The 23,475-nt window shown below is 38.5% G+C and overlaps 1 protein-coding gene across 2 annotated transcripts in view; it reads left to right on the forward strand.

Annotated features, from left to right (window-relative positions):
* LOC120518516 (D-glutamate cyclase, mitochondrial-like) overlaps positions 1-23,475 on the forward strand; it is a 46,359-nt gene that overhangs the window by 13,869 nt on the left and 9,015 nt on the right. For both annotated transcript variants that reach the window (XM_039741353.1, XM_039741354.1), the window contains exons 5-12: positions 4,213-4,396; positions 8,360-8,498; positions 10,042-10,164; positions 11,836-12,036; positions 12,336-12,596; positions 14,662-14,761; positions 16,839-16,987; positions 22,866-22,985. In XM_039741353.1, coding sequence (XP_039597287.1) covers positions 4,213-4,396; positions 8,360-8,498; positions 10,042-10,164; positions 11,836-12,036; positions 12,336-12,596; positions 14,662-14,761; positions 16,839-16,987; positions 22,866-22,985 — 1,277 coding nt within the window. The remainder of the gene's footprint in view (positions 1-4,212; positions 4,397-8,359; positions 8,499-10,041; positions 10,165-11,835; positions 12,037-12,335; positions 12,597-14,661; positions 14,762-16,838; positions 16,988-22,865; positions 22,986-23,475) is intronic.

The raw sequence follows: 23,475 nt of genomic DNA on the forward strand, positions 1-23,475 counted from the left end.
TTCACGTTTGACTAATGTTGAATATTTTTCCCTTCAGTAATTTAAACTCCCTTGAATCAAATCTCATTTGTACCCTGCTATACCAGACAGTAAATACTTCGCAGGTCAGGTTTCAAACAGTGACATTAAAAGGGAAAATAAAATCAGTTTGCACGCTACATCCATTGAAACATCATGTATTATGTATTATTCAACCATTTTCTATGCCTGCTCTTTTTCCTATTCAGAGTTGTATTTTTCTCTATTAAAAAAAAATAAAAAAAAACTTCTTCAAATACAAAAATAAAATAATCCACATCACAGCAATGTCTGCTTCTTAATAATCTTGGAGACAAAAAAAAGTTTCTTGTCTGCAGAAGACAAACACATTAGCATAATGAAAGAAGTCGACTATTAAAGTCATACAATTCTTACCAGAGTCTTATTCAGCATCCCACACCTGGACATTGTAAGATTTTATTAGTCTACCACCTGAAGTTAGAGATATGCCTTTTTTTTTTTTTACAATAACTAGGGGGCTCTGCCCCCTGCTCGCTTTGCTCGCCAACCCCCATGCAGGCCCTACGCGCTAGTCATTTCTTGGATCACCACTTGCAACAAATTATGCTGTGCTTTTGAATAAACATGAATATCAGCTCTGTCTTTGATATCTCTGTCTTTCGGAACTATTGTCACTGACAATTCATCACATGTTGGCTTATTATATATGCGATTCATATAGAAATCCAAGAAAACTTCTTTGTCCGTGTTTTTCAGATAATTCTCGTGTAAAGTGCGATACTTTTGGATGTATGGATTTGTATCCATTATTGGCTGTAGAAGTTCTAATACATCCAGTCGTTTAACTCTTTCGATTCTATGTTGCATCGTTTCTCATTGATAATAAATATAAACCTGACCGAATTGTGGTTTCTTTGAAATTAAACTTGTAGTAGCTTTAATTGTTGCAGGACCACAGATTCTCATAGCGTATGGTCCTGAATCGTGTAAATCTACGTTTTGACCATTGGATGAAGCAAACAGATTATTGTAGATTCAGATATTTTGCCTGTAGTGTTTGTGGATTTCACTTTCACCAAATAACAAATCTTTTATTTCTCTCAGATGGGCCTCTTCATTGGGAAGACACACTACTTTTGCCAAACTATTTTTAGCGCCCTTTTAAATGTTATACTATGCTATAGTGAAAAGCAGGAAACCAAAACTGTTTTTCTTTTATAAGCCAACACACAAGTGCCATGTCATAATAGCATACTTATTTTACTGGAGGTTCAAGTATATTTGACCTTACATTTATAACAGTATTTTGAATATACGACAAGTGTTAATTTTTTGTGTGTGCTATTTGTTTAATTGTAGCACTTCCATCTTTTACTATGACACAGAGGATAATCTGATCACATTTATAACGACAGTCATGCAGGAATCCAGAATATTCCAAAGGGTTCAAAACATTTTTTCTCACAGCTGGATAAACACTTTTAGGAGCAGTTGAAGAACCTGATTATGAAGCCCAGTAATACCAATCAAAGTCTGTCCATCCATCAATTTATTCTAGAACTTTTCTTCGTGCAACCCAATCTTGTGCTTTTTAGTGTCTTAAGACCCAACTCTTGTTGAATGCCTGGATAATCATCTGGGTCCCCCTTGGGGATTGTGGCCGAATTGGATGGGGTTATCCTCTTGGAGATTTTTGGACGGAAGGTAGCTAATGTAGAGGGGTTCAAGTGGAATGAATGCTTTACAGGCTAGAGACACGCTCACAGTCAGAATCTCGATTAGGCACTTAACCTGAGGGGGTTCTCCTTTCGCTTGATTTACCTAGATGGACGCTTTTTGCGTTTCGTGCGGAGTGTGGACCTCAGTAGATGTGGATTATGAAGGGAGTGTCACGCTAGCGAACAGAAGCTGGTTATTCTTGCCCATTTAAAATGTATGCAGTCAAAAGTTCACAAAACTAAAGATGGCGCGCTTACTATGGTTTACTGCATCTTTGTGAGAAAAGTCAAGAAAGTCCAGCAGCCAGGAGAATGTCATTTAAAAGCAACAAGTAATGATTACTGAAGTGCGGAATTATTTTGTTCATATGGATTATTTTTTGTGTTTTAATAATTTTTAATTTAAGTATTCACATTTGTAATGTAGAAATCGTAAGATGGAACCCATAGTCTAAAAGACACATGATGTATTAAAGACGTAAGATACTAAATCCTAACTGGTCAAGCCAAGCAGATATACAGTAAAATGTACCAATTCTAGAGTTATACATTGCAGAGGCGTCAGCTAACAAACCTGAAGGCGTACGCAGGGCTGAAGTAGTGAAGGGTGTATTTTGGAAAAATCTCTTCTTCCAGAATTTATTGAAGTACTGTGATTACTACTGTGACTTTTGTGCTCAATGCCAGCAGCAGCCAAGTTGACTTAATGCAAATTATTTTTTCCACACTGGCATACACTTCAGTGCACATATATGTATAATGGTTTTGTTCGTACAAGGCTTGCCCTTCATGAATACATACATTGATACATGACACGATGTAACGTAATGCACACTAAGCGACAGTAAGCTAGCACATGCAATGTATGTAGTGTCTGACTGATATGGAGGTACCAGACATACTTACTTACCAACTGCCCTGGAGTGGACCAGAAGAGGAGACAAAAGCAACGACATAGGAAGTGACATCAGAAATCCACACACAAGTGACCATTTCATCTGGAGGTCAGAGAATGTAACTTATGAATAACACTGATTGCTAAATGTTAAATCCGCCCTGGACAACATCCATTCAGACAATGCTAATTGTTTGTGATTTTTTCTAAGATTAGAAACACCCAGACTGCTATCTACTTTATTTTCTATTGTATGTTCTTCTATTTGGTATTTCTTACACTTTAATAAATACCACGTTGCTTTAACATTTCTATACTTTTTTATATAGAGTAATTGAAATAATAAAGTAAATATCTAGGCACCAGATGCAAGGGGAGTTGCCATTTGCTCATGTTTGCAGGGTTATCAAGGTTGAGAGGTTGCACCTCAATAGGAAGAACATTGGCATTGTTTGATTGGTAAGTGGCGTATAATAAAAGTGTGTTAAGCCATCATGTGCCTCATGGACACCTGTACATTGTTAGTGCCAGAGATTGTCAGTCCTTATATAGAGTATGAGTTCTAGGAGTGACAGGCTTATTTGGCATCATTCAAGTCATTGTCTGGCTAAAATCTTGAAGTGTGTTTGTGTGTATCTGTCTGTATGCTAATTGTAAGGTTCAGGAGTAGACCAGCCTAATAAATGGACTTGGTGCATCTCATAAATCCCACAATCATACACCGACTCAGTAAAACTCACAAGTAAAGGAATAGATTTTTCTTGTTATGGGGTAATGTGGACCGATGCTACTTCTGATAGTTGAAAACTCGGGGGAAAAAAACAGATGGCCACTGCAGTGACGATAATGTACAGAGAAGGTAGAGGCTGACACAGAAAGAACATCGCCAGAGAAGCGCAACGCTCACAGGGGTCAGAGACAGGTTATGTGCACCTGACAAATGGAGCTTTCTATTTAGCTCATGCTGCAAAGCACCCGGTTCTAAGCCAGAGAACGTGATTTTGCAGCTCACCAGAGCTCAAATCCTTTAACTGAGATGCAGTCCACACACAGCAATTCAGTTAACAATAAGGGTGGGATTTGCATGAATTTGAATGGGTAGAGTGTAGTGGCAACACCACACAGAGATAGTGGAAGCTGACACAGTGAAAGATGATATATGCCACCAAAAGCACACCACTCACAGTTAGCCTCTTCTAGGTAGATCTGGCCCAGTGACAGATGACCCATGAGGATGAATATGTGCCATAGACATTGCTAATTGCTGTCTGCTTATCAATCATAGATTGAGATGCATGTTTTCCACAGCCCTTTGCTATAACCATGGCTGCCACCCATCTAATCCAGGTTTCTTCCTTTGTAAATCCATTAGTTCTCTGTTCTCTTGTAGCAAATTGAATTTAAATGTTGAAGTTGTAAGTATGACAAAAATTAATCTTCATGACAATTTCAATAACTAAATGACATTGAATTGTTATGTTTGTATGTGTTAAATTTTACTTGTTGCATTAACCTGAAATTAAAGTCTAAGTAGCCTATTTGCAAGGCCAAGGCAAACTAGGTGAGAAGCACCTTTACTATCTTTGTTTCCTTACTTAGGACAAGTTTCCCTCAGTACTACAAGTATGAAGCTGGAAACCTTTGTGCCAGTCTGCCTGACTTGCTGCCACATACAGGAGATCTGGAAGAGATGGTGGTTTTCATTTTGGGTTGCAGCCCGTCTGGTGATATGGCATTACAGACAGCAGACAATTCTGCACGTCACACGTTCAGTATTTACAAGGTAAAGAATTTTTGGGCAACACAAGTGTCTAATGGTTGCTGGGGCACGAGATTTTTATATTAATTGCATATTAGGTGGTTTGAGGCAGTCTGAGCCTGCTTGTACAGTATAAATAAGATGTTTGAACATTAGTCATGCATTTCACAGGAAGCACCATTATATGCATTTAATAACACCTTAATATAGCAATTCAAGCATTATTAGATCTAAGCTCTTTGGATGGCTGATGTATAATACACAATTCAGATAAATTGTCAGGAGCAGACCCATGTATTGATTTAAAAACCAGCAGCAACATTTTAAAATTAATTCTAAAGCTAACTGGCAGCCAGTAAAAAGAGACTAAAATTGGAGATACAGAGGCAAACTTTTTTTGCCCAAACCTAAAATTGAGCCGCAACATTCTGAACCAACTACAAGCTGCATATCGGGGATTTACGGATCCCAGAATACAAGAAGTTACGATAATCAAGCTGAGAAGGGATAAATCATATGAGTAGCTTTTATTGGCTTATCTATGCCATCTCTAATGGTCAATTATCAAACAAATGAACTGCTTCTCTCTCTCTGTGGCAGTACACAATGTATATGTGATAACATAATTTAGTGGGGTCCGGAGTCTTTCAGGTGAAGCAAAGGATAGAATTACACATAGTTTCAGCACGTTTTCATGGAACATTGTACAATGGAGCTATAAGACACCGAGAAGGCAATCGGCAGAAAGTCTTCATTGTCAAGGTAAATACAGTAGTCCTGAGAGGTATCTGGTGGGGATTGGTGAAGTTCAGAATATAATTGTTTATAAGAATTCTGACAGCACTATTTTAATTCTGTTATAATTTGTTAATAGTTCATGCAGGAAAGTCTTACTGAAAAAAATTGTAGTAGTCTAAAAACAATAATCAAGAGGCAATGAAGCCTTGAAGGAAGTTGAATGTCCATGTTGAAGAAGAGACAGGATTGTTGCCCAACTTCAGAGTGCCCAGGGTCAGATGCAAATGCTCATCTTTACTATGTGCTGCAGCTTTTCAAACACAGTGACTTAAGGTGAAATTAGGAAAAGTTTATGAACCTTTCCAAATTGCTGTATTCCTGAACTCCTTTGGCATTAAATTCTGATCTCTTCTTCATGCAAGTCCTCATGAGAACTTAAGAAAATAGCATAGCATTCTGAAATAACATAACATTCTGAAACCTGCTTAATCCAGCAGCATCGGTGACATGGTAGTAAAAAGCCACAACACTCTGTCAGTCCATTCAAGCACACAGCCACACTCAGACAGGACTAATGTGAAATTGCTGATTAATTTGATCTACATGTCTTGAGGAATGTGGAACAGAAACTGAGTACCTGTGGGAAACCCATGCTCCTCGCTAATGTCTCACTTTATTTAAATGTGTGGAATGTCTCAATTCTCTTTTATCCCAATAGTGATGGCAGTGTGGACGGTTGCTCCCCTTTAATATTTAAAGTGTTTCTGCTCATACAAGAGGAGGCCATCATGTATCCATATAAAATCTGTTGGTTAGCTTATTGCTAAATATTTTATGGCTCAGTTTTAAACACAATTTCATGAACTGTGTTTGTGGCGATGTTGCTATCAGCTGGAAGTTCATGAACCCAAGCGTGTCTGCTTCACTTAATGATACATTTTTTTTTAACATTGTGAATATTTGGATTAATTCATGCAACATAGATTTTTGGTAATTAATTATTCAATAGGATACACTATCTGTTATTGAGTCATTGATGGAAATAGCATTACATTTAAGTTCAAATGAATGCTAAAGAGCAAGCATGAATATAACTTTGAAAATGTTTATCATTACTGTAAACGCTTAAAGGATATATCAGAATATGGGCCTTCATTTAAGCAAATTGTACAAGAACTGTGCAATATGGCCACTTTGACATATAAATTGCAGGAGTTAGTGTTTACTTTTGTATTATTTTGCAGGAGAACTAAGCCTCCTGAACTATAATTTCTTTCATGCTTATCTAACTGCCATCCCAGAAATAGACACATACCATAAACTAGGATACATAGGACAAAGTGCTTAAGTCTTAGAAAGAAAAAAAAGTGCTCAGCTAGGATTTTAATGCTCACTTAACTTTTCATAAAGACAAGAAGCGAATCACCATCGTCATCAGAACTTGAATCTCTGGCCTGGTAGAGGAAACAGGAATGTAGCTGAATTGCTTGACTGCTGCTGAGTTCTTGGCTCTTCAGCTGTGTTTATGTGGCCTGGTTTTGAGTTGGATGTCCAAAGGCTGGATGGGATACTTTAAAAGCAGACATACAACAAGCAGCAGATGTTATGTTAGGAAAGACTACCAAGAAAAGTAAAATGGCCAGAAAATTAAACAAAATCGAATAACAAAACCTTGGTCAAAAATGAGAAAATCAAAAGGATCAAAAATGTCAAAACCAGAATGTTAAGTAAAAATTGAAATTTAAAATAGAAAGCAAGAGTTCACAACTAGGGAGATGTTATCTGCAATTTTGAATGAGGAAATAGTATTAATTGCCCACATGTAGCAAAGTGTTACATGTGTTATGACTAGATCCCAAGCACTAAAGAGTCCCAAAAACACCCAGTAGAGGGGGAAACTGTCAAACCTGGCTAATAACAAGGGCAAACAAAGACTCTTTATGTATAAAAATATTTATTCTTAAATATAATAATATATTTTTAAATAGGAAAACATCCTGGCTGAAATATAAGAACATTTGTGGAAAAATGAGAATCAGTTATAAATACAAGATAGGAGACACTGTGTCCTTCTGGAAGCAGCCTCTGAAAAAGATTTGGGGTTTTGTTTTGACAGAATATTTTCATCATCTAAGCTATGTGCAGAAGTAATTTAAAAAGCCAGTAAAGTTTTAGGGTACTGTATATCAATTAAACTGTTGCAAATAAATCAAAGGATGAGTCCTGTGTGTAGTTCTAGTCACTACACTACAAGAAAGAGAGAAGAGCACTTGAAGCTGTGCAAAGGAGAAAGTGCATCCCAGGACTGAAGGACACAGCCTACTGTGCCAGTCTGAAAGAATGAAATCAGTTTAGTCTCAAGCAGAGGAGACTGCGTGAGGTCCTAATCCAGATCTTCAAAATCCTCAAAGGCATTGATAAAGTAGATGCAGCAGAATTCTTTCACCTTAACGGTGAATGATGACTGTGAGGACACCCGTGGAAAGTAATTGGAAGAGCATTTAGAACTGAAGCCAGAAAGCACTTCTTTACGCAAAGAGTTACATGAATCTCAAACAAACAACTGGTCCATGTAGTTGAAGCAAAAACCTCAAGAACATTTTAAAAAGTATCTGGATGTGATATATTGGGACAGCTTAGCTACTGGCTGAACAAACATGCTTGATGGACTGAATGGTCTCCTTTCATTAGTCAGATTTCTTGTGTTTATGTTCTTTTAACCTGTCGTATAATAAAGATAAGATCATGACCTCTGAGGACATGCACCCCTAGAAATCAAGAGCCGCATCCTAACAACAAGCACACAAAACAATGGCACCTAACACCAAAACAAAGTGGTGTTAGAAATGGTACAAAATAAAATAACAAAAATCTAAAATCTTGAATTCTGAGCAAACACACTATGAAAGGAGGCATGGACTTTGAAAACTGTAATTGGGTACAAATCCATAAAACTGATACAAAGAAGCCCACAAAAAGTTAATATGTGAATATAATCATAACAGCAGGGTGTGATGATGACTGCCTTTTCTGCTAAATTATTCAAATTTTTTTTTGGAAAAAAACTGAAATAAGCAATATAGTTGTCCAAAAATGCTCAATCGTGTCAGCTTCCTTCTCTGTAACCAGAACATTGTTGCAAGTTCTTTGCTATACAAATGACCTTGTGCCTGACCTGCTCGGTCTCCTTTTGTAGTTTGTCTTGAATTGCACAAATTATATATTTGTATAATTATCTATTCCCCAAAGACCACAGTGCCATGCCAAGAAGTAAGTCCGTTCCAGTGCAACTTGCTGGTTTCCATGATACCTGTCCCTGAAGAGGAACTTGCTACGGCAGTCCAGATGGAAGATCGTCATGGTGCCCCAGTACACATTGGATATCCTGGTGAGATGTGCTTTACCTTTCATAACAAAGTTAAACATGAAACATGTTTGTACATTTTGATACCCAATTACTATTATGAAAGACTGGAAAATGATAAAACATAACATGCGCTGTAATCACAACCTCCGATCATTTGTTGTAGCCAGCTAACAGCCTTTCTAATCTTACCCTAGGAATTTTTTCCCACTGTTCCTCACTGGTCATCTTGCATGCACTGCTAGTTTGAAATCACCTCACAGATTTCCAGATGTTTTTAAGTTTGGAGATGGTACATACCATTCCGAATCCTTAATAGTTCATTTCCTGATGAAATACAGTACATTTTGAGGTATTTTTGGATTATTGTATTGTTGTAATTTTGTTTGTTTCATTTTCTTTACCAACTGCAGGCCATTACCTTCCAGAATGTATTTATGCTTCACAGAATCCATTTCCTTCTACCTCCACAATATTTTCTGTGCCACAGGCTCCCACACAACCCCAAAGCCTGAAATATCCACCACCAGGCTTAATAGTTTACCAAATATTATTTTCTTTGAACATAAGAAATTTGACAAATGAGAGGAGACCATTTGTTTATTTAGGTCATAATTAAGATTTCTCAGTATCTCATCCAGATACCTCTTAAAGACTGTCAAAGGTTCTTCAAATGCTTTTTTTTCTCCAAACGTACCTTTGGCGACTGTCGACAAAGAGGTCACTTTTTGTTTATTCAGTCCACAACACTTGGCTCAGTAACACTTATCAAAGCATTGTGCTACATACTTGAGATATTGACTTTTCTGAAGAGATCGCAGGTATGGTTTTGACCCTGAAGATTCTTCCTTACAGATCATGTTTGGGCAACCAGAGCTGCACAGTTGACTGATTCCCATGCCAATTAAACCTCCCTGCATGTTCCCTGTAATGTTGTGAGGCTTTTACTTTGTACATTTGACTAGTCTACCATCAGCTGTATTGGAGACGTTTCTTGGTTTTCCTGATCTTATGTTGACTTCAACAGTTTACCTTAACTTGTATTTACTGATCACATTTCAGATCGTGGACATTGTAAGCAGGGAAGTGTTTAAATATCCATTCATAGTCTTCCCCTGCTTTATAAGAGTTAATTATCTTTACTTTCAGATCATCATTCAGCAGGTTAGCAGAACCTATGACTGTTGAGTGTAAGCACACGCTCTTGAGAGGTTCAAAAAGTCAAAATGTATGAAGCTCTAGAATTTTCTTCACTTCCCTTTAAGTGTTAAGGCATGATGAGTCTGAGTAGCTCTAGTGGATTATCCAGAGGGATGATCAAACCTTTGTGCATGCCAAATATTAAGGTTTATTTTTTCCAGTCTGCTAAATTCAGAAAATAAATAGTAATTGTGCATTAAAATTTGCAGAAAAATGTCATATTTAAGTTTGTTCCCAGCACAGGTTGTATTAACTTCTTTTCACTTTGAAAAAAAGTCAAAACAGGAAATTTAACCCAGTGTGCCCAACCTTTGGTACACACAAGTATGTGTTGGAGAGTTCATTGACAATTGTTTCATTTTTCAAGGGCTGCTTGGCATAAACAGCCTCTCTAAACCAGGTTATGGAGCAGCTGTGGAGCTCAAGCAAGGAGACATCCCAGTGTTCAGGGCTTGTGGTGCCACAGCGGTAGAAGCCATAAAAAGCTGCAGTGAGTATTGTTTGGGCTACAGGAAACTCTTTATACAGAATAGTTTGTCTCCTTTCTTGGACTTTGTAGGATATTCATATGACAAAGATTTCACATTGCACACTCCCAGAGTTCTGAACATTTTCACATCAATATTGGGTACATCTCATCTGTTCTACTTTAGCCATATGTAATTGCCCACATTATTCACTGTGATACACTAGAAATGATGAATGTTCTGTCTTGTTCTTACAGCCTAAGGCCCATTCAGCAATATCCAGGGTCAATTTGTACAAAACAAAAGTGGCTAAGAGCAACACACAGAATGCATATTTTTGTTAGAACTAGTGCTGTTGTATGTTTCCCCTTTTCTCCTAAATGTTTAATACTCTTCTTCCCACCATATAGCAGTGGGTCTTTTCCTAAGTGCCCACTAGTGGAGCTGGACCTTTAAGTTCCCCACTCTGAGCTCCATCATTTTCCTTTTAGTTGAGTAACCTCTCACTTGGTCTGTGGCCATACATTAGTGCAGCCTGTGTGCTGACACATGGTTTACAGAAACTCTTTGTGCTTGAAGAGGCTCTCTGTCAGCATTCTATGAGTGTGCCCCCTGACTTTACTTTAAACCTGCAAGTCCATTGGTACGTCAGCCACCTGTTAGATAATAACATTAAGAAATATCCAGTCCCTCCAGCAGATTTTCTTCTTTGCCGTCTTTGCTAATCTTACATTTACTGATTTATAAAGGTTTTTTTTGGCAGGTCCAGCCAAGTTCCTTCATTTTAGCAGTGACTGTTTCTGGCAGGTTCCCCCAAAACAACTAATTTAAAAGAGGAACCTGGCTGTTTTCCATATTTAAGGTCATATAGAGAGGTATACTATTGAGTTGGGTTTATACAGTATCTCTACCTGGCTCAAGCGTGTGAGATCATTTAGGTGGCATCTCACCAATGTATTTTATCTCTCTTATTCCATCTTTTGTTGATATTTTTAGCCAAATGTCTTATCTCACGCTCCACACAGTTATATGATCTCGTATACTGATAGTTTTTTGAGAATAGAAATGAGATTCTCAGAGTGATCAGTTAAGTCCTAAAATTACATCAAATTCAGTTAAATTTATGTACCCCTTAGCAATTAAAATATGGAACATAAGAAATCTGACAAAGGAAAGGAGATCATTCAGTCTGTCAATCTTGTTTGTTTCACTAATAGCTAAGCTGTCCCAGTATCTCATCCAGATACTTCTTAAATGTGGTCATGGTTTCTTCTTCAACTATACATCTCAGTAGTTTCTTCCCGATTCCCACAACTCTTTGTGTAATTAGATAGGTGCTTACTGACTTCAGTCTTAAATGCACTTCCCTTAAATGTAACTTAATTTTGATTTTTTTTGCCTCATATCCAACTTTTTTCCATGACTGTTCAGATTCATTTTGAAGTGACTTGCTAATGGTCACACATTATTAGTAGGGGGATTTGAACCCACAGTTTCAGGATTTGAACCCACAGCTTCAGGATTTGAAGTCCAAAGCTGTAGCCATTACACCACACTACTTGTACTTAAAGACTTGTTATCTACAAGTGGCCTGCTACAGACATGAAAGTTAGCCTACAGTATCAGAGATCTGAAAAATAAACGAGTGTCAGCAGAGTAGTTCTGTCAGAATTAAGGTTCTTTCTCACATTTAGAGGCACCTCTGGCCTTCACTCACGCTCCTGGCTGTGTATACGTCTCTGAAGCGCAAGACTCCCAACACGGCCAGTTTTGTGGACCACCTGACTCCATCCAGAGTGTGTGCATCTCTGAGAATCCCTTGTACTTCAGTTTGGCCTCTCCAGCTGCAGTCCAAAAGATCAGATCCTTGGAGGATGCCATCATAACTGATCCAGGTAAAAAGTTAAAGCGCATAGTGGTCTTTTCGTCTTGGCTATACAGTGGAAACTATATCTACAGGAACATATTTAAGTAATGTATTATAGTTAACAGTTTAATGATTTATCATTTTTTAGTGACCTTATTAAGAAGCTGGATAGAAATTTTAGCATTTGGGCCTAAAGCTTTGAGCAAACTACATTTTAGGCAGAAACAAAATGTCTTGTAATCTTCTCTTTTTGCTGCATCCAGCTGTTTTTTTAACAAACTTCTGTTCAGTTCTGGTCTGTTTCATCACCTCCCTTTGCTTTGTTAGGAAACAGAGGAATACGAGCACTGTTTGTCCAGGATGAGCTGCTCAAAGCCTCCCTGTCCATGTCCCATGCCAAGTCTGTGCTTATTACTACCGGTTTTCCTACACATTTCAACCAGAATCCACCAGAAGAGACAGATGGGCCACCAGGAGCTCTGGCTATGGCCGCCATGCTTCAGGCCCTGGGGAAAGAGGTTGCTATTGTGGTTGACCTGCGAGCACTGGAAATGTTCCGAGCAATTATTGCAGAAGCCCTAAACCAAGGTACCGTCCACTCATGACTGCAAAATAGTGCATACATCTCTCTATTATATAAAAAAAATCCTGCAACAAGACGAGAGGTTTGGAAGAGATGTTTTGAAGTCCCGTGAGACGAGACTTTTGACATGAGATTGTTTCAAGTCACACCCTCCTCTCAACCATATTCAAACACGCACACAGTCCACTCACATCTCATTCGTGTGAATGCTTTTGACAGACACATTTCCTGCTCTCTCAGCTCTTTTTCTCACTTTAAGTTCCCAATTAAAGAAGACGTATTATGTCCAAATCAGTCAGTCATTAGCCAACCTGCTATATCCTGACACAGGGTCACGGGGGTCTGCTGGAGCCAGTTCCAGCCAGCACAGGGCGCAAGGCAGGAACAAATCCCTGGGCAGGGCACCAGCCCACCGCAGGGCACACACACACACACACTAGGGACAATTTAGGATCGCCAATGCACTTAACCTGCATGCCTTTGGACTGTGGGATGAAACCGGAGCACCCGGAGGAAACCCACGCAGACACGGGAAGAACATGCAAACTCCACGTAGAGAGGACGCGGGAAGCGAACCCAGGTCTCCTTACTGCGAGGCAGCAGCGCTACCACGGTGCCACCGTGCCGCCCTTATGTCCAAATCTTATTGATGGATTTCATCCCGGAGGGATATCAACAGAAGAAATGAGTACACGGGCAATCCTAGCAGCGACAAAACAATTAAGTCAAACGAATTAACACAAAAATTGTCGATGGTTACTCTGCAGATTGGTTAAATGCGTATCAATAGACTGTGCTGAAACAGTTGGTGGTGATCATGCAGAAGATGAAAACATCAGCTTACAATATCCCAAAGAATAACTACAACCGTCCGGTCTTCCACCAGCCGAATTACTGTTGAAAGAAGGATGCATCCAAGAAAGGTAATGTAGTACATCTTCCCCGGATGACATTAAACAACAAAGTAGATCTTGATATGCCATTCATATTAAAACGTTAACCATTTCCCGTTAGAATAGAATTTGCAAAGACAATTAACAAATCACAGAGACAAGCATTCGAAAAAGTCGGTTTATTTATTAGAGAAAAAGAAATGATATTCACTCACAGGCACTTCTACGTTGCGTTGTCAAAATGTAAGTCCAAACACAGAATCAAAATTTAATGGAATATTGATGAAAATTTAATTCAAAAAATTGTTTTTACTGAAGTTTTACAGTAAAAGTGTAAGTTTAAAAAATATTTGTGTGTTAATTTCAAAGCCAAACAGAATGAAATCGTATAACGCAACGAAAAATTTGAACACAACATAAAAAACATAATTTACTTTCAAATTATTACATTTTACTATTTTTTAATATGGTTAATTACTCGCTGTAATGTAAAATAGTTCTATTATGCATATGTAACAATTCTCATGGAAACAGCAATCTGTTTAAATTGTACATCCGTATCCCCATACGGAAGTGGCAGAACGCAAAGTGGCTAGCACATAGTGCCGGCACAGGGGTTGGCAAGCAAAGCGAGTAAGGGGCTAAGCCCCTAATTTTACTTAAAGATAGTCTTAGAATTTAAAATAGGTTTTATTAACAAGGCTTAGCTATAACAATGAGTAGAGGGACAGGTGAGACTGCATGCATGGAAACAGACTGCTGAGTGCTCCACACACAATGAAAAGACCGAATGATGGTGGATGTTAGAAGACTTTTAGAGACACAGCTCAGCCTGCGATCATGAATACTAGCTATGCAGACATGGGATAACTTTGTTTATACAACACCTTTTAAACTGTGTCCCCAAAGCATAGTTCTGCTTTCATTCTTCTTGTCCTCTCCAAGAAGTACAGAGAGCACAGCTTAACCAACAGACACATGGTGTGCATGTGGTGTCTCTGGGTTGATGTACAGTGGTATTGCCAGTCAATTTGACAGCATGTAGAAAGAAACTCTTTCCAACACTTGGAGAACTTCTACACTCCACACAGAGAACACCCAAAGTCGGAACTGAATTGGACTCAAAGTGCAGTAGACTGCCTCTCCTGTCACACTACTACTGTGTATTTTTTTACAGGCATTTTAAAACAACCTGTACCAATCCTGAGCTTTCAAGAAGCGGGCCAAGATGCAGCCAAGAGGTTCCTGTGTCTCTATGGAGACCCCCAATCTCCCAGGTGAGCAGTCTTTCTTTCTTCCTAGTACTGTCTGCCAGACATTTGGAATGGAAACTGTTGTCACTGGCAAGTGATAATTAACACCAGATAGTCCCTGAGCTTTGACTCTGGGGAGGCCAATTAAAAGATTTTTGCTTTCCCATGCTGTCCAATCTCTTCAGAATTGGAAACTCCACTTGTACCCAGAAGAGTGAGGGGGATGGGGGGCACACATCTTCTTGATTTTTATACTACCAGACAAAAGTCTGGACACCTCAGGAGTTATTTTTTACCATTCTTCCATACAAAATCTCTCCAGTTCAGTTAAATTTGATGACTGTCGAGCATAGACAACCTGCTTCAAATCATCCCATACATTTTCCATGATATTCAAGTCAGGGGACTGTGACGCCCATTCCAGAACATTGTACTTCTCCCTCTGCATGAATGCCTTTGTAGATTTCGAACTGTGTTTTGGGTCATTGTCTTGTTGGAATATCCAACCCCTGCGTAACTTCAACTTTGTGACTGATGCTTGAACATTATCCTGAAGAATTTGTTGATATTGGATTGAATTCATCCGACCCTTGACTTGAACAAGGGCCCCAGTCCCTGAACTAGCCACACAGCCCCACAGCATGATGGAACCTCCACCAAATTTGACAGTAGGTAGCAGGTGTTTTTCTTGGAATGCGGTGTTCTTCTTCCGCCATGCAGAGCGCTTTTTGTTATGACCATATAACTCCATTTTTGTCTCATCAGTCCAAAGCACTTTGTTCCAAAATTAATCTGGCTTGTCTAAATGAGCATTTGCATACAACAAGCGACTCTGTTTGTGGTGTGAGTACAGGAAGGGCTTCTTTCTCATCGCCCTGCCATACAGATGTTCTTTATGCAAATTGTGCTGAATTGTAGAACGATGTACAGATACACCATCTGAAGCAAGATGTTCTTGCAGGTCTGTAACCATTCTCACAATCCTGCGCATATCCTGCTCCTGTATTTTTCTTGGCCTGCCAGACCTGCTGGGTTTAACAGCAACTGTGCCTGTGGCCTTCCATTTCTTGATTACATTCCTTACAGTTTAAACATCTGAGATCGCTTTTTGTAGCCTTCCCCTAAACCATGAGACTGGACAATCTTTGTTTTCAGATCTTTTGAGAGTTGCTTTGAGGATCCCATGCTGTCTGTCACTCTTCAGAGGATAGTCAAAGGGAAGCACAACTTGCAATTGACCACCTTAAATACCTTTTCTCATGATTGGACACACGTGTCTATGAAGTTCAAGGCTTTACGAGCTAATCCAACCAATTTGGTGTTACAAGTAATCAGCATTGAGCAGTAACAGGCATTCAAATCAGCAAAATTACAAGGGTACCCAAATTTTTGCACAAGCAGTTTTTCACATTTGATTTATTTTCATACAACTAAATACTGCTTCACTAAAAATCTTTGTTTGGAAAACACCCCCCAGTACTCAGATGTTCCTAGGAAATGAAAGACATACCACTGTTATCTTTTTTGTTGAAGGGAGAGTCAATTATTATGCAGGCTGAGAGGGGTTCCCAAACTTTTTCATGTGACTGTATTACTGTGGATTGGTAATACGTAACTATGTGTGGTATTTTATGTTTTTTATTAATCTTTTCTGTTTCATCTTATATATTTTATTAGGTATTGTAATTATATTTAGTCTATATGTATTTGTTTTAAATTTTCTGTGAGCTGATGGAACACCTAAATTTCTCTTCAGGTATTAATAAAGTGTTATCTTAGTAATGTCTTAGTAATTTATATTTAAATAAATTTAATGGCATATTAATAAACATTCAAAATTTCTGTGTGTTTCCAAACATTTGACTGGTAGTGTGTAATGTAGCCGATTCCTCTGTAAGAGAAAGTATGAAATCTTCAGACAGTGGCTACAGAGTTGAGGCAGGTTTGGAACTAACACTCCTTGGTCCATGCAGGAGTCCTCCTGGTTTGCAGGAGCGAAAGGTTGTACTGAACGAGGCCAACTCCAAAGCAACCTTTGCTCTCCACCCTTGGGCTGCATTGCAATTACTCTGCCATTCAGGTTGGCTTCTGTCATTCTCAGGTACGACCACCTAGTGGCAGTAGAGCGTGCTGGGAGGGCCAGGGATGGCAGCTATTACAACATGAGGAAAGTGAACATTAAGCACCTGGTGGATCCCATTGATGACCTGTTCATTGCAGCAAACACCATTCCTGGCATCACCACGACAGGTAATTCATTTTCTGGCATCAAACACATCCTGCTATGGGACACAATGGAAGTGCAGTGGGACATTTCATGTAAATGACTGTGGTAACTCCCAGTGAAAGTTTCTGGATAATTAGCTGAGTTGTGATGAAACACTATCTGCTCATTTCATATCATTATAAAAAAAATTTAAATTACAATCAAGTTAGCTAGAAGTGGCATTTTTGTGAGCATGTTGTACTTACAGAAGTGCAAAATATATGCATATTGCATTTATTTTGCTGTTCATTTTCACAAAAAATTGCTTTTAATAAGCAGTAAATCAACAGCCAAAATACAGTCTACAAATTATTGTAAACAGAAGGAAGTGGCAAAAAGATAAAACATTGGTGCTCACTCTGAAAATTCTTATAGTATGGGAACTCGGCATAATGCTGTGAAAACATTCACAATAGGAGGGACCTGTATTTACAACAACAACAACAATAATATGTATTTCTACAGCACGTTTTCATATAAATGATGTAGCTCAAAGTGCTTTACAAGATGAAGAAAGAAAAAAAATATAAAAATTACGGAATACTGATTAAAAAAGAATAAAGTAAGGTCCGGTGGCCAGAGATGACAGAAAAAAAAACTCCAGAGGACTGGAGGAAAAAAACAAAATCTGCAGGGGCTCAGAGGCCACGAGACCACCCAGCCTTCACTGGGCATTTTACCTAACATCAATGATCTCAATCAGTCCTCATTGTTTTCATGCTTCACATAAAAGAATTAGACGATGATGATGGGCATGTGGACCTCTGGCCTTCAATCCATCAGTGTAAGGACTGCATGGTGCCCTGAGCAGGTGGTGGTGGGGACGCAGATGGCCACCACAGAAAACCAGAAAAATAACAGCAAAGAAAGTAGGGGTTAGTACGGATTTCAGAGCCACCATGAATGATAAGGATAATTAAAAGTATATACAGAATATCAGGATTAAACTAAAATGAAGCTATGAGAAAACCATGTTAAAGTAATGAGTTTTTAGCAGTTTTATAAAGTGCTCCACTGTATCAGTCTGGTGAATTTCTATCAGTCAGCTATTCCAGATTTTAGATGCATAAAAGCAGAAGGCCGCCTCACCACTTCTTTTAAGTTTAGCTCTTGGAATTATAAGCAGACCCTTATTTGAAGATCTAAGGTGTCATCTATTTGGAGTGTAAGGTGAGAGACATTCTGAGATATAGGATGGAGCTCAGATTATTTAAGGCTTTGTAAGCCATAAGCACTATTTTAAAGTCAATTCTAAATGACACAGGTAACCAGTGTAGTGACATCAGAACTGGGGTGATGTGCTGAGATTTTCTTTTCCTAGTTAAGATACTGGCAGCTCCATTCTGCACTCGTTGTAGGTGATTGATGTCTTTTTTGGGTGGTCCTGAGAGGAGTGCATTACAGTAATCTAGCTGACTGAAAACAAAAGTGTGAATTTTTCAGCATCTTCCAAAGGTATACGAGGTGTAATTTTTGCTATGTTTCTCAAGTGAAAAATGCTGTCCTATTAATCTGATTAATATGTGTTTAAATTTAGGTCAGAGTCAATAATTACTCCTAAATTCTTTACCACTGTCTTAACTTTCAAGCCTAATGGATCAAGTTTATTTCTGATAACCTCACTATATCCATTTTTGCCATTTACTAAGATTTCCGATTTCCCTTTATTTAGTTTGAGAAAATTACTACTCATCCATTCAGAAACACAAGTAAGACATTGTCTCAGTGAGACAAAAGAGTCGGGGTCATCAGGCACTATTGATAAATACAGCTGCATGTCGTCAGCATAGCTGTGGTAGCTCACCTTGTGCTTTGAGATAATCTGAGCTAATGGAAGCATGGAGATTGAAAAGAGCAGCGACCTAGGATAGAGCCTTGTAGAACACCATATAGAATATCATGTGTCTCTGAAGTATAAAAACCACAACTAACAAAGAATTTTCTACCTGCCAGGTAAGACTCAAACCAATTTAAGACACTGCCAGACAGGCCCACCCATTGACTTTTTGGCGATTTCTAAGAATATTGTGATCAATGGTATCAAATGCGGCACTCACATCTAAGAGGATGAGAACAGATAAACAGCCTCTGTCTGCATTTACCCACAAGTCATTTACTAATTTAACGAGTGCAGTTTCTGTACTGTGATTTGTTCTGAAACCCGACTGAAACTTATCAAGAACCGCATGTTTATTGAGGCGGTCATTTAGCTGCGTAATGACTGCCTTCTCTTTATTTAAGAGAGGCAGGTTAGAAATAGGTCTAAAATTTTCAAAAGCAGAGGAGTCGAGATTATTTTTCTGGAGCAGGGGTTTATCTACAGCATTCTTAAGACAGTCTGGGAAGACCCCCATATCTAATGATGAGTTTACTATGTCAAGAACATTCTCGGCACATCAGATACTACTTTGAAAAAACATGTTGTTATTGGGTCAAGGATCCAGTTGGAGGGTCTCAGTTGAGAAATAATTTTATATAAATCAGGTAAATCTATCCTGGTGAAAGAATTTCATTTTCTTAAATAAGAATACCAGGGTTTAAGAGTATTGGGGGGTTGTACTATATTATTTATATTATCATTAATTTTGTGATTAAAAAATACAGCAAAAGCCTCACAAGTTTCACTGGAAGTTTTTTGGAGGCATTCCATTGAGTGACCTGGATTTAGCAGATGATCAATCGTAGAGAATAAGACTCTGGGATTGCTAGCATTGTTATTTATAATTCTAGAGAAGTAACAGCTGACTGTTGTCGTATTCTGTTATTTTAGCCTTCAATATCTCATAGTGGATAATCAGTTTAGTTTTTCTCCATTTACACTCAGCTGCCCGGCATTTTCTCTTTAGATCAGACACTCTTTGGGTCTTCCATGGTGTAACAGTGCTGGAGGATTTTTTAACTGTCTTTTCAGAAGTGACTATGTCAGCAGCAGCTGTCACTTTATTATTAAAATTTTCCACCTTACTATTTACATTATTATCAATATTGCAGTAAGCACTACAAACGAACTGGTAGCTTAAAATGTTTGTAAACTCTGAAGCTGCAGATGAATCAAAGAAGCGTTTTTTAACAGTATGCTCCTCATTAATTTTATCTATCAGTATTTCTATGTTAAATAATAAGAGAAAATGGTCTGATAAACCGATATCCATGATTTGTCTCACATCAACTTTTAGTCATTTAGCAATCACTAATTTAATAATAATAGTAATAATACATTTCAGAATCCTAGAAACAAACAGCAGGGTATATGTAGCATTGGATACAAATATTTTCCTGAATAGAACAATGAAACAGATAACAAAGCATTAAATAGAATAAAGGACAATAAACCAGAGTAAAATACTAAATTCAATACTAAAAGAAAAGCCTGAGTTTTAAGTTGTTTTTTAAAAGAATGAATGGAGTCAGCTGCTCTCATTAATTTTGGGATGTCATTCCAAAGTCTGGGTGCTATGGAGCTGAAGGCCCTGTCACCCATAGAGTGCAGGTTAGTGTGAGGCACAACAAGATTGCCAGAATCAGTGGACCTTAGTAGGCGAACAGGCACAATTTACCAGGAATTCACGCATGATCAAAGTCATAGTTTCTTTGTAGAATAAAACTGATAAACCAATAAATAGATTGAATTATAAATAACACTTAAAATAAAGTACAAGAAAACGCGTGGAAATAGAGCAGATGGCAATTTTTACTTTGTTTCATCTTCCTGGTCACACATGTTAGAATTCATTTTTCAAGGTAGTTGTTACTAAAGCTTGTCAACAGATGGCAGCATTTCTCAGTTTTATTGGTGAACGAAGTACTGTCGATAATTTAGCCAGACTTCAAGTCTGTATGAATGCAGGTTTTTGCTCTAGCTAATAGATGAAGTAAAAATAAAGTACATTAATAACTCCATCCATTTATTTTCGGATCTCTTTAACCCGGCTCGGAGTTTTGAGAGCCACAGCTTATCCTGTAAGCACCCTGTGATCACTGCTCTGTTTTAGGTGCATTCACATATAATCATCATCATTATGTCTATCTGCCTTTCTAAAGGAAACGACTCAGCTCTCAGTGGACTGATTTTGTTGAAATTTGGCGCAGTTATTTCTCAAGGATTTTTTGGGAAAGTGTACTTTTCATTGAGACATCTCGAACAGAGCATACTATACACATTTTTGAAATTACAAAAACTACCAGTGAAAGGCAATGGTGAATTTTCAGGGCTGTCAATGTTAAAACCCAGAAACATTCAGTGCACCTTCAGTTACAGACTAGTTTTGTTGTTTCAAATTTACCTTAAGAGAGGTCACTTGTATATTTTGTATATTTTCCTCTTTTTTGTGTCTAGTAGCCGTTTCTTACAGCAAAACAGATCAATATTACACTTTAGAGAAATGCCAGCAGAGTCGCCTGCACAGCAGTGCCTTTTGCCAAGTTCTGGCCACACAATCGTGGTTTTCAGCCTGAGCAAACCTCTGTCACTGCAGCTCCCACTGCTTGAGGTAAGTTTAACATGAAAGTTAAAAAAAAAAAAAAAAGCGAAAAAGCCACTAATCTAGAAATGAATGGAACTAATGGTGCCATGTAGTCTTCAGTCAGTATACACACAGAGTAAGTAAACATGTACGCGGTATTTATGTTATAGTAAAAACAGCCTCACGCCTGAATCATCTGCCCATTATAATGATTTGAAATTTCATTTTGCGTAGGTGCCACAATGGCCTACTATCCATCACAGTCTAAAAACTTTGAGACTTTACTAGAGATTTTACCTTTCCATTAGCTCTTTTAAAACTTTTATTCTTGAGAAATATGAGCTACAGTTAGCCATAAACCATCAATTAACAATAGAAAAGTGCCGGAGCTGGAATGTGGTGTCCATTAAAGCTATTTAAGCCATGACAAGCCCCTTTGGGCTCCATTTTTAAATACATGGCACTGGAAAATGCTATTAGCAGATATTTTATGTACTCTTCTCATAGATGTAATTGAATTGTGTTATCACTATTATTTTTGAATATGACTTGTAACAAAAATATTCAACAAACAAAAATTTGATATAAATAAACAAAACTTTAAAATGCTTCTGCATTCAAATCTGTCAGCCAAGTCCCCAGCACACCAGCATACTGCGTCAAGTGTACATTTTCTAACTTATTAGCCTTCACATTCTGAATCAGACGACTCCTTTGAAAAAGCCTCATGTAAAGCAGTAAATGTTTCATCAGCACCATCAGTTGTGCTTGAAATGGTGTAATTCTCACTGGTATTCACTGAGCAGAGGTGCTTTGAACAAAATCAAGCAATGGGTGTCAAACTGCAAAAGTGTGCTGCCTTTAATGTATATAATACATAAACAATACAACTTATTTTTTGTATAATGTTTTTTATCGAGTGCAGGGTCAGAGCACTGTGAACAATCATCAGTTAAAATACAAGTTCAGATTATACTAATTACTAAATACAGAACCGCCACACATATAAATGTAGATTTCCTAAAACACACAAAGATGATTAAACATACATGGAAACCAACAATAACAGTCCATTAATTAACTGATGAACTATGGCCAGCTGACAGTGGAGGAGATTAAAATTGTGAAAGAGGAAATCAAAGGTTAAGTCTCAGCCATCTGGCTGTCTACCCCACCTATAGTTTTCTATTGGGGAGTTTGTGCTTATCCTAACAGATCTTTTAAAGGGAACACATAGTGGCAAGTGGTCTCAGCCAAAGTAGTTACTGCAGCCCTCCAAGACCAGATTTGCTAACATCTCTCCTAAAAGCAGAAATGACTGTTTCATTTAGGAGCTGCACTTTTTTACTACTGAAAAGAGGTTTTTAGCACATATTACTGACAGAGTTTTGTCATTCAGGTATTGGAGATGGAGGGAATGAGCTGGGAATGGGCAAAGTGAAGGAAGCAGTGAGGAAGTGTATGCCCAATGGAGACCTGATCGCATGCGACATAGCAGCCGACCACGCTATTGCTTGTGGTAAGTGAGAGTGACCTTTCCATGGCAGACACCTGAGGTCAAAGGGGAAATTAATTCATTTCACTTGAATGTATTGTGGCAGATGGCCGGGACCCATGCCTGGTCAGGACGCCCCTTTGACACTGGATCTGGGGGAGCAGTCATGGGATGCACACTACATCCCCCGGAACACTTGTTGGCAGCCCCCCTAGGTTGCATCGGGGCCAATATTTTGGAACACCGGAGCTCATTCCAGTTGGGTTCCATGGCCACCGCCAGGAGGAGCTGCACGGCCTAACAAGCCCGTCTGGGCAGGAACGCAGCCACACCCAGAGGTTCAGCTGGAAGTTGGTCAATGAGTACCAACAACACTTCCGGGTGGGCTATTAAAGGAGCCGACAGTCATCACTCCGGGCGCCAGAGTCAGGAGGAGGAGGAGGGCAAACTGCCTGGGAGGAGTGAAGGAAGAGGAGTGATTTTTGGGTGTTTTTGGTGTTTTCTTTGGTGGTGT

This window comes from Polypterus senegalus, chromosome 18, assembly GCF_016835505.1.
Source record: "Polypterus senegalus isolate Bchr_013 chromosome 18, ASM1683550v1, whole genome shotgun sequence".
Taxonomy (NCBI): domain Eukaryota; kingdom Metazoa; phylum Chordata; class Cladistia; order Polypteriformes; family Polypteridae; genus Polypterus; species Polypterus senegalus.